At 58.0% G+C, this 11,876-nt stretch overlaps 1 protein-coding gene across 1 annotated transcript in view; it reads right to left on the bottom strand.

Moving 5' to 3' along the window:
* The window catches only part of UHRF1 (ubiquitin like with PHD and ring finger domains 1), a 30,692-nt gene extending 20,391 nt beyond the window's left edge, over positions 1–10,301 (bottom strand). The window contains exons 1-3 of the mRNA XM_007460728.1: positions 10,149–10,301; positions 1,066–1,341; positions 282–442 (exon numbers count right to left, since the gene is read on the bottom strand). Of these exons, the coding sequence (XP_007460790.1) occupies positions 282–442; positions 1,066–1,341; positions 10,149–10,301 (590 nt within the window). The remainder of the gene's footprint in view (positions 1–281; positions 443–1,065; positions 1,342–10,148) is intronic.
* Between the last annotated feature and the right edge of the window lie 1,575 nt (positions 10,302–11,876).

The raw sequence follows: 11,876 nt of genomic DNA, 5'->3' as shown, positions 1-11,876 counted from the left end.
GGGAAAGAGAGGACACCTAAGATGGTAGCACGCAGTGCTATGTGGTATGAAGAAGATGGCACAGGAAACAGGGAGACTGCAACCCTGAGGGGACGACTGGGCAGGGCTCTCCGACGAGGTCCCCACGACGCTGGTCCTCAGGGTGGGGGGGCCTCCGTGTGGTTTGGGAGCATGAGGGTGGGGTCTCAAATCCCGATCATCACCCCCAACGCAGTTCCAAACTCCAGGTCCCACGTCCATGGAGCCGCCGCCCCAGGCCCGCCTGCCCCGCGGATACTCACTCGTCGTATTTCACGTGATAGACGATGTCGTCCTCCAGCTTCGGGCTGGAGGTGGAGCTGCAGGGCTCATCCTGGGCCGGCACCTTCCTCGTCACCCTGATGACCTTGGCCTCAAACCACGCGCCCATGTTCGTGTCCCTCGCGTCCACGTACTCACCAGCCTGCGGGGGCAGAGAGCTCTCACTCGGCCCAGGGAAGGGATGCCTGACGAGCAAAACCGCCAAGAGCCTGCTTTGGTTCCTGGGCCCGGATGCTTCTCACTGTGGCACTGAGGACACGGGGCCTGGGTCGTTCTCCAGAGGGAGGCGGTCCTGGGCCCTGGGGGTGTCGGAGCAGCAACCCTGGCCCCACCCACTCGATGCCAGGCAATCCCCAGTCATGACAACCACAGATGTCCCCAGGCACCTCCCAGTGTCCCTGGGGACAGAACACCCCTGCCGCCCGGCCCAGGGAGGCCAGAACTGCCCATTTTTCCATAGAAGCTGGGAATCCAGATCCTTCCGTGAAATGTCATGATCTTAGGGGGAGGATGGCAGCGGATCAGGACTTTGACAGCCCCTGTGAGGACCACAGGGAAGACACCCACAGGCCCGGACATGGGATTCTACTTTAGGGGTTAGGAAGGAATCCCTGAGTACCTATGTTTCCGCCAAGGAACCCTGGGGAGATGGTCACGACAGGACGGGGGTGCCCAGCCTCGGGGATGGAGGGCTGGGGGGCGCTCCCGGGGTACAGGCACCAACCAGGCGGAGCACACCAACCCCGGCCTCCGCGGGAGCCCCACCTTGTAGAGGCCCAGCTCCGTCTCATCCCACTCATCCTCGTCGGCCTTCCCTTCCGGCTCGGCTGCAGCCTCGCCACTGTTGGAGGACTTGTCAGACTCGCTCTGGGCCAGGCAGCAGCCGGAGTCCGTGTCGGAGAGCTCAGAGTCCCTCTCCTTGCTGCCACCGCCGGTGCCACCGCCGCTGGGGGCAGGCAGCACGAGGCTCTGCCGGACCAGCAGCTGGATGGTATCGTTCAGGCGGACGTCATAGTCAAACAGCGTGTGGCCGTCCTCCATCTGCAGGGACACGGGACTAGGTCAGCAGACACAGAGAGCTCACCATGGGCAAAGGACCACACAAGCCCTCGTGGAGGCCCCGCCCTGGAACAGACCACCGGCAAGTGAAGCCTGCCCACGCCCCGGGGTGCCCAGTGACCACTTCCTCAGGGTCCCCAGGCCCTCTCAAGTGAGGACGGCTGCTGCCACTCGGGGAACGTTCCCCGGGAGCACACAGCCTAACCACGCTGTGCCGTGGCTACGCATCGGGTATCAGGGGAGGTGTTAATACTTTATGTGCTTTGGAACTTCTGTTACAGTAAACACACATCACCTGTATCCCTGGCTCTCAATCAAAGGTGACCCTTCCCCCAGGGGACGCTGGGAGATGCCTTAGGGACATTTTTGGTTGTCATGATGGGGTTGGGGGCGCTAAGGATCCCCAGGACGGCCCCCACAGAGAATTACCTGCCCTGATGTCCACAGTGCGGGGAGGGCGAGGTGGGGAAGCTGGCCTGCATGAACCAAAGGGTGGGTGCCCCGTGACATCCATCAGGTGCCTTATAAGGCTCTAGCTCAAACCTCATCCACTCGGGCCGCCTCTCTATTAACTCCTTTGTGCTAATGAATTCCACCCACACTAGTCACTGGCTGATGGGGAGCCTGGGAGCCGGTGGGGCTCTACAATCTGCACCAGGCGTGACTCATCAGGTGTGTGAAGGAGTTTGTCTTCTGAGCTGCATCTCTAGGGCACCCCTAGGGAACAAAAGGCTTTGCACTGGGGCTTTTATTAGAAGCTGCCCCAGGGCACTCCACCAACACCCAATGAGGACCCTCAGCCTCCAGAAGACCCTAAGGCAGGCTCTGCTGACCGCCGGTGATCACTCTGTTGGGGGGGCCATCATGGACACCGCAGGGGGTGAAGGTTGAGCAGCACCCCTGCCCCACCCCCACCCCGGTCGTGACAACCAACTGATGGCCTCAGACATCACCCAGTGTCCCCAGGCAGAACAACCTGTTCAGAAGCGGTGCCCTAAGGGAAGGAAGAACACACAAAAGATCGGCTTTCCCTCCTTCCCACTTTTCAACCCAAAGCTCGTGGTTCAAAGGGCTGATTGCCATTGATATGCAAACAGCACCTGGGGTCACAGGGAAGACAAGTTCCAGGGCACTCGCTGCAGTAGTTGTTAATCCTTATTCATCTTATTCATTGCAAACCTGAGAATCAGATGGCTGATTGACCCCTCTTCCGGAGAAAGGCACATCTGAACACACCAACACTTGCCTGCAGCTGCAGGGGCCACCAGGGTCCCTCCAAAGCCCACCCTGGACACCCGGGCCCACGCTACCTGTTCACCCGGAGCCCAGCAAGAGCCTCCAATGTGCCCACCACTGCCCAGATGCCAGAGGGGGCCAGGGAATGAGATAGCGCCAGCCCTCCAACACAGGGCCGACCCAGGACAGCCGTGACAGCGGAGAGAGACGACACGTGTGGTCACAGCAGCATGACGCACAGAAGCCCAAGGGTGGCGCAACCCAGGGTCCACTGACGGGTGAATGGATCAACACAGGATGGCCATCCTCCCTAAAAAGGGGTGAAGCACTGACACTTGCTACACTGTGGATGGACCCTGAGAACATGATGCTCAGAGACAGAAGACAGACACCAAAGGCCACATACTGCCAGAATCCACGGATAGGACATCCCTAGAGGAATCAAACAGAAACTGGATTCGCGGTGGCCACGGGCTGGGGAGGGGGGTAAGGGAGTGATCAATAAACGGTGCAGGACTTCCTTTGAAGGTGATAAAAATGTCCCCAGATCGACTGTGGTGATGGTTCAAGTCCCCATGAATACACTGAAAACCAGTGAATTGCACACTTTAAATGGGTACATTGTATGGTATGCAAATTATATCCCAATAAAGACTTTTTTTTTAAAAGAAGAATCTGAAAAGGCTACAGACTGTATGATGCCAACTATAAGACATTCTGGAAGAGGCACGACTATGGAGACATTAAAAGGATCAGTGGCAGCCAGGAGGTAAAGGGAGGGAGGGAGGGAGGGAGGGAGGGAAGGAGGGAGGGAGGGAGGGAGGAACAGGCAGAACACAGAGGCTTTTTAGGGCAGTGACACTATTCTGTATGACACCATAACGGTGGATACACATCATTACACATTTGTCCAAACCCATAGAGTGTACAACACCAAGAGTGAACCCAAATGTAATCTATGGACTCTGGGTGATGTTAATATGTCAACATAGGTTTATCAGTTGTACCAAATGCACCATCTGGTGGGAGACAGGTGTGCACAGTGGTGGTGGGGGGGGCAGGGCAGGGGGTATATGGGCAATCTCTGTACCTTCCTCTTAATTCTGCTGTGAACCTAAAACTGCTCTAAAAATATAAAGTTAATTTCTTAAAAAAAAAAATAGATGGAAAAAATAAAAATAGATGCAGAAAGACAAGTGTCTCCAGCACCACTATCATAAGGAAACCAGCAGAGAGTAAGCCAAACGTCATTAAAAACGATGACAGGGGCTTCCCTGGTGGCACAGTGGTTGAGAGTCCACCTGCCGATGCAGGGGACACGGGTTCGTGCCCCGGTCCGGGAAGATCCCATATGCCGCGGAGCGGCTGGGCCCGTGAGCCATGGCCGCTGGGCCTGCACGTCCGGAACCTGTGCTCCGCAACGGGAGAGGCCACAGCAGTGAGAGGCCCGCGTACCGGAAAACAAAACAAAACAAAACAAAAAAAGATGACAGGATGCAGGCACCCGGCGCCCAGTGCCTCCACAGCTAGGGAGACACCCCTCAGCACTGCGGACATTCGGGGCCGGTCATTCTCTGTGCGGGGCCATCCTGTGCACCGTGGGGTGTGGAGCAGCCTCCCTGGCCCCATCCACTCGATGCTAGGAGCAGCCTCCCAGTCATACAACCACAGACGTCCCCAGACACCACCCAGTGTTCCCAGCGGGGCCGCATGGCCCCGGGTGAGAACCACTGAGCTAGAGGCCCTCAGGTGCGCACCGGAGGGACAGGTAGCCCAGTGCCCACTATGCTCACGGCAGCATCATTTGCAAGCAAAACCGTGACTCGTTCCTACCAAGGCATGTTACACAGCTGCGTGTGACAGTTAAACGCAGGAAAGTAGATGCGTCTGCCACACACGTCAAGGGAGGAAGGATGGTTTCAGAGGATGGGAAATAAACGGAAGCACCCGGAGGGGGCGGTGTGGGGGTGTGGGGGAGAGAGCCGGGGCCGGGCTTCTGTTTTGCAAGGAGCACTGGGACGGAGGTCAAGCGGGAGATGGGGCAGCAGAGCTAAGGGGAGAAGCGGAATGCACCAGAATGGCAGCGGGGGGGTGTGCAGGGAGAAGCGGGGAGCAGGGGTGGTCAGAAGGGCCCGCGGCTAAAAAACGGGGGGGGAGGAATCCTGAGGAAGCCGTGGAGAGGCCGGGTTGCATACCCACTCGTCTCCTCTCTCCCGGCATTTTCTAACCACGATGCCAGCCCCACACGTCTGTGACGGGTCTGAGAGCCCGAGAGACAAGAGGCACTCACACCGACACACCCGCACACACACACACACCCCCCCCCCCCAGTGCACATCGGACAGAGGCACAAGCAGGGTGGGCTGGGTACGGAAGGCGCCACGCGCTGGGGCAGGCTGGCCCAGGGCTCTGCCTACAGGACGAAATGCATGGGCTGGTCTGACTGCTTCCTGGGACCACCTCTGGAACATTCCAGAAGGGCCCCGCAGTGGGCAGGAAGGTGCTCGCACAACCGCTTGCCATGGTGAGAGGGTGTGTCGGGTGCCCCTCTCCCCAACGCTGCTGGCCGGGGGGAGGGCTGGCCCCAGGCAAGGGGACCAAATGTGCCGAGTCTAGGTTCCTTCTAAGACCCTAAAACTCCAACTGAGGCTACAGGCATTAATAAAAGCTACGCAGAGTGAATGACAGGCGAGCAGTACCTGAGGTTGCAGGTTCTCATGTTAAAATTAAACGTGCAGTTAAAATCCTGCATAACCAAAATTCCAGGTGAAAATCCCTTAAACTGCCTGTAGTAAAACATATACACATGGTGTGGGGCAGGTGACCCTGCTCCGCAGATTCAAGTGTAAAGGCAAAGCCGCCCAGGGCATTTAGATCACATTCCTCTCTCTTTTAATTGGGAAGCTTCCCGGACATTGGGAATTCTGGGCACACGCATGGCACAAAGTGAAATAAAACACAGAGACCGCTTTACAACACCTCTCCGAAGCCTGGATTCAAAGCTCACCACAGTGACACTTCCGGCTCACTTTCTGCCCCCTCGGGGCATTTTGTGGGGCTACTTTTCAGGCACTGAGTGCTGCCCAGAGGCAAAGAGCACAGGCTATAAGCATCCCTGGGCTTGGCGAGGGGTGGTTCTCCTGCAGGCTTAGAGGCGGCCATCAAGAGCAGTGGAGGGTGTAAACCAGACCGCAGGCCCCCTAGGAGGGCGCGTGAGCTCCAAGCAGGGATGGACCTCCGGCCAGAGGAGGGCAGGGGGTGTCTGTAACGCCCGATGGTCGGGCTGGGAGAGAGAGCAAGTGAGACACCACGCGGCCTCCCCCTCCTGGGGCTATGGCCCCAGCCCACACCTTCCCATCTAGGCCTCCAGAGCAACCTGGGGTTCAGGCCAGACAGACTGATGGATGGACAGAGAGGGGAGGGAAGAAAAGGTACGAAGCAGGATCCCAGCCGTGGCACAGGGGCACATTTCCCACCAGGGCAGGGTGGGGGGACACGACACAGAGGCACGACCCTCTATTCACATCCCAGCCCATCCATGGGTAAGTCCTGACAAGTGAACTCTGCTCTCTGACCCCGCCGGGCCACAGCCGAGGCTATGCCCTGGAGCGGCATTTCGGGGGTCTGCAAGGCCTAGGCTATCTATCGCGTGGTGACATCGTGATGTCACTGGCCATCTTCGGCCTTGTGATCCTGCAGGGGGTACCAGAGCCTGTGCCTAAGGGAACGTGCCCTAGTGTTTTCTCGAGCTGTGAACTTTTCTCAGCTTCCAATTTCTAATAGGATAAGAAACGACAAGACATGATGAACATCCACAACACTCTTTGGGGTGCTCTATCGCTTTGGAGGGTGGAAAGGGGTCCTCAGTCCAAACAGTGTGAGCACCCATGCGCTGGAGAGAGATGCGGTCCAGCACATCCCACAGCTGCCTGCTCCTGAGGTACAACCTGGATCTACCACCCCAGGAGGAAGCTAGCAAGCAACTGCCACACCCTGGCCAGCGGGACAGTTCCAGCTGTCCCTGTTTTGTAAATAAAGTTCTACTACGACCTGAATCAGGACACACCCATTCATTTGTGCTCGGTGTTCAGTTCAGGACTTTCAATGGCAGAGGTGAGCGGACAGACTGCACAGCCCACAGACAGTTACCACTGGGTCCTTAACAGAAAGGGTTTGCTAATCCCTGACCTAGAGGGCATGTCTCCAGCCAGGAGCTCTAGGGGTGGGGAGGAAGGGACCCTCCCTCATACAGCCCAGCCAGAAGGACAGGTCTCCAGGAGGAGACTGTCTTATTTGCCACCTAACCCTGTCCTTTGGGAAAACGGTCTGACATTCAGGAAAAGCCAATCCAGCAGGGACACCTGGTGAGGCACTGTGACATGAGTGACCCTCCAAAGGCCATTCCTAGGATGCCATTTCACCTGATCTTTCAGACTGCTTTCCTTAATTACCTACTAAATCATCAGTTCTCAACTGGGGACAATTTTGCCCCAGGGAGCACTTGGCAACATCTGGGGACTTTGTGATCTTTATGACTGGGGGAGGGCTCCTGGCATCATGTGGGTTAGACCAGGGAGGCTGCTCCACACCCCACAGCGCCCAGGACGGCCCCCCACGGAGGATGATCTGGCCCTGATGTCAGCAGTGCCCAGGGGAAGGCCCTGCACCAAATGATTTATTGCTCCTTTACCGTGAACCAGGCGCAAAGCTCAAACACCAGCCCCCTCCCTGCACATTCCTGCATCCATGACCTCACTGAATTCTCACCCTGCACATGTGGTGGGTCCGCAATTAGCCCCACCTGATGGGAAAGCACAGAGACTGACCCTGGCCAGAGACACTTGGCTAGGGCACTTGGGAAGATTAAGCGCAACCATTGTACCTGACTGCGTTAAAGGCACCACAAACGACAGCTACTGCTATTTTTTTCCGGGCAGCCAAAAAAAAAAGAGGCGCCGGATGCCTCTCGCCTTCGCCCAGGATGGGCCGGCAGCCTGGCGTCCCTTCCCCCATTCAGCTCCCTGCATTTCCGTCAATCAAGTGACATAACCGCCAACCTATTCAGCCTAAGCAAGCTGCCACGAAACCCTCCCATATCCTGAAGAAAGACTCAACTCTTGTTCTGCTTTATTGGCTCCGTCGACCTCACTGCAGACCTTGGACTGAGATGCCGTTTCTTTATAAAGGAAAAGCAAAAGAAGGGAAAGGATCTCGAACACTCTCTAGAACATTCCGTAAAAACAACAGCTATCTTGCACCCGCTGGAAATTGCACTGCTTCCTATCGTGATTAGCCCAGTCTGTTTGTCGACCTGACTTGCTTCAAGGTGTTATTGCTGTGTGCCTTTGTTCCCCACCCTCCTGGCACTGTCCACACCTCCTGTGAGGCTGGGCCACTTCCTGGTCGCGCAACCTTGGGGAAATTGCATCACGGCTGAGGCCTGGCCTCCTTACCCGGAAGACAGAACCGGCTACGCATTGGCCCGCTCAGCGGGCTGAACGCAGAGTGAGCGCAGGGAAGGGGGTGAGTGGCAGTTAGAGGTCCCGTGGGAACGTGGAACCTTCTGAGAACTTCAAAAGCTGTGCTGCGAGAAGGCAGGGTTCGGAGCTGTCTCTCAGCGCCGATATCCTGATGATTAGAGGCACGATGCTTATCATCACACTTTTTAACTCACACAGACGTTACGGAGGCTTTTGTAAGCCTTCGTGTGGATCATCTATTATGTTCCTGATGCAGGGAGGCAGCGGTTTGGTTACATGGGTGTAGACATTTGTCAAAACTCCAAAAAGTCCGCTTAAGACGTGTCTCACTATATGCAAATTACATCTAAAGAAACAAGAACCACAAACAAACCTTGTACTCTAGTTAAGGACAGGCAATGCTGAAGGGTTTAGGGGGTGACGTGAACCAGTGCCTGGAACTTTCTCTGCAATGCATCCTCCAAAATAAGATGGACTGGTGCACGGATAAAGGCAAGGGAGACAGCTGCAGTGATAAAGCAAACGTGGGAAATGTCAGTGCTAAAAGCCACGGGTAGGTGTTTAGGTGTTCATGGTTCTTTGAACTTTTCTGCATGTCTTTGAGTGTAAAGATTAAAATGCCCACAGCAGGCACCCAGAAATATTCACTGCCTTGAACTTAAGGGGACTCGATCCAACCCGCCTTTGGATGATGCCACGAACTGTTTAGCCGGCGGTCTTCAGAAGCTCGGTGGAAGGACCTTCTGCTGAACACAAAGACTGAGAGGCAAATAGAAATCAGTTTGGATGCTGCAAAAATGAGCCCCCGCTGGAGGAGAGGGGAGAGAAACAGCATCTCAGGGGAGCTCCACTCGCGGCCCTGCCTTTTATCCACCGGTGCCACGCACGTGACCGCAGTCAAATCCCCGAGTTCGCCAGCTCGGCTTTCCCTCCCCAAGGCGGGGAGCGTTAACTGAGATGCTTAAGACATTCAAGTCCTCATATCTCACACAGGAAGGAGGTTAAAGGTCTCGGAGGGCGCCTCGAGCCCAAGAAATTAATCATCAGGTCTCATTTCCAGGAGGCAGGCAGGATCCTCCCAGCCCTCAAAAAATCCTGGCCAGGCGGGGAGCATTTATTTTTCAATCTAGACACCAGATGGCGGCAGCACCCAGTTCAAAACGCGACAACAAAGTCAGAGAGCCCGACTGAACACTTTTAATCCCATGCGCTGTCTATGCCGAGGTCCCTACAGGCCACCCAACTCCAGGGTGGCCCCAGCAGATGGGAACAACACTTTCTCTCAGACCATCTCCCACTCAGGGAAATCCCACTCGCAGCCTGGCCTGCCGTTCCCCCCTGCCCACGCACCAACAAGAATGGACACCCTCAGGGGCGCCACTAGAGAAAATGTCCCCAAAGTGGGCAGCCCACAAACCAAGGGTGGCCATTTTCAATTGCTACAGGGGCTGGGGGTGGGGTGGGGGAATCTCGAAGAAAGGAAACCTAGGAGCAGGGCCAGCTGAGCCCGCGGAAAGCACAAACCCCTGATCAGGGGCGGCCCCGCTGCCGCCAGAGAGGAGGCCCAGAAGTGGCGGAAATTCCTGATTAGCAAGCGCCATCTCCGACTCTGAATAAGCTGATCCAAATTTCTAGAAAACCCTGTGGGGGTCGGAAGCTAAATAGGTGCAGACCGTGGGCCATCAGCGTGTGTGTTTCAAAGAAAAACCTGGTCCCTTCCATCCTAGCGTCTCAGTATTGATTCTAGGCTCTTCCTCGAAATTCATCAGCCCTCCATCGGCCACCTCCAACTTATTTTTTCTAGAAATTATTTTGAGGGGAGGGTCAAAAAAAAAAAGGCAGCGGGGTGGGCTGGGAGTTTAAAAGCCCCCAAAGGCAACAGATTCGAGTGCCTGATGTGTCAGTCTAGGAGTCGAGAGCCTTTGTTCCTCGCTCAGACATTGGAGGTTTCTGTGGAGAAGCGGACCGGACGACGGGGGAAGAGTGTGTGTGCGGTGCCTGGATTGAGGCAAGAACAAAGGTGCTGGGCGGGCAGGCGGGCAAGCGGGCGGGCAGCCTGCAGGGCGGGTTTACCTGCTTGCCCCGGTAGAAAAGCCTCTGCAGGCCTGGCTCCACATGGAACAGCTCCTGGATCTTCTTCCTCAGCTCTTCCACTTTCGTCAGCCTGGACAAGGAGTCCACAGTGTGGGCCACCTTCCCATCCATGGTGCGAACCTGGATCCACATGGTGCCTGCTGGTGCTAGGAGGACAAGAGAGCAGGACCCCTCGGTCAGTTCTGCCGTCACCACCACCACCGGGCTGTGCCATACTCAGGTCATCCTTGCTATTAATGTCCAGACTGTGGACACCAGGCAACTCCTGGAACGCCCTCCCAGCCCCGTAATCCCCTTAGACTGCCACGGCTGGCCCAGGGCCTGGCTGAGTGAATTAAGGAGTTAATGTATTAATGAGGAGCACCGGTGGAGGACTGAGGAGGGAGAGGAAATTAGCGGAGAGGAAAAAGCATCCTGGACCACTCAGTCAACCCACCCTGCCTTTCACAGAGGGAAAAAAAAACCACCAGCGTCCAGAGGAGGAAGCGGGACACAGCCAAACGGTCAGGGGCCGAGTTTGTTCATTCATCCATTCATTCATTCCCTGGATGAATACTGACGCAAGAGGAACCCAAAAGTCCGGCTCGGGTTGGAACTTCAGAAGTCCCAGGGAACTCAACTAAGTGTGACCGAAGGGGAAGGAGCCCACCAGAGACCCGGGAGCTCGGGACCCCCGGTGCTCGTGGCCCCCCGCCGCCGCCCCCGCGCGCGTGCGCGACACACCCGCCCCGCGGTGGCCATGGCAACCGGCCGCCCCGTCCCGGTCGCCCCCGCGCGCGCAGCGCTACTCACCTCAGCCCCACGGCTGTCCCGAGCTCCAGCCTGCGTTTCCCGGACCCCGACGCACGGCCCCGGAGCCCCTCTTGTTCTCCCGCCCGCCCGCGCGGGCCAAGCCGGCGAGCCCACGCCCACCCCCACCGCCAGGACCTGCCGAGGGGCCCGCGCGCCAAGTCCCGCCCCCTTCACTTGAGCCGCCTCGATCATTGGCTCCGCCGCGGCCGGCCGCCCCGCCCTGCTCGCTCCCCATTGGCCCAGACGCGCCCGGGGAACTAAGGGCGCGCGAAATCGGGCTCGGGCGCGACAATTGAATCGCGGGGCACCCCGCGCGCAGGCGCGGAGCCTGACATCCTCCCCCGCGGCTCCCCGGGCCCTCCCCCACCCAGCCGGCGCGACCCCCGCGGGGCGCCAGGGATGTTCCGCTCGCCCCTGCCCGAGCCCGGGCTGCCAGGATTGACTCCTAAGGGCCGGCAGGGCTGGGGGCAGAGCCCGAGACCGTGTGTAGGGCAGCCCTGGCGCGGGGGACGCGTGCGCCCGTGCTGGCCGAGAGTCCCGGAAAGTTTTGCAAAGTCAAGGCACCGGTTGCGCCGAGTCCTGCCCGCGCCACCCGCCCACCCGCGCCCTGGCCCGGGCTGGCACCCCAATCCGCCTAACTGCTCACGATTCACTCGCCTGATTTTGCGCCGGCCCTTCTGAGGATGGCAAAGGAACCGCGTGTGTGGCTGGGACCCCGCGCGAACGTGCGTGCGATCCCGAGCCCCCGGACGGCCACCACTGCCCGCTGCGCTGCCAGCTGCTCTGATTTTTTTCCCGCGAAAACTTGGCGTTTGGGAGTTGCGGGGCCACAGGAGGCCGCGCCGGGGGCGGGCGCCTGCCTGGTGATTGGCCGCCGCAGTGGCGGGAAGCGAGAAAGGGGGTGGGGGGCGCCCC

Source organism: Lipotes vexillifer, unplaced genomic scaffold (assembly GCF_000442215.2).
Source record: "Lipotes vexillifer unplaced genomic scaffold, Lipotes_vexillifer_v1.1 scaffold1011, whole genome shotgun sequence".
NCBI classification, from domain to species: Eukaryota; Metazoa; Chordata; class Mammalia; order Artiodactyla; family Lipotidae; genus Lipotes; species Lipotes vexillifer.
Note: the sequence above shows the minus strand (reverse complement) of the source record. Positions and strands in the feature narration are given on the sequence as shown.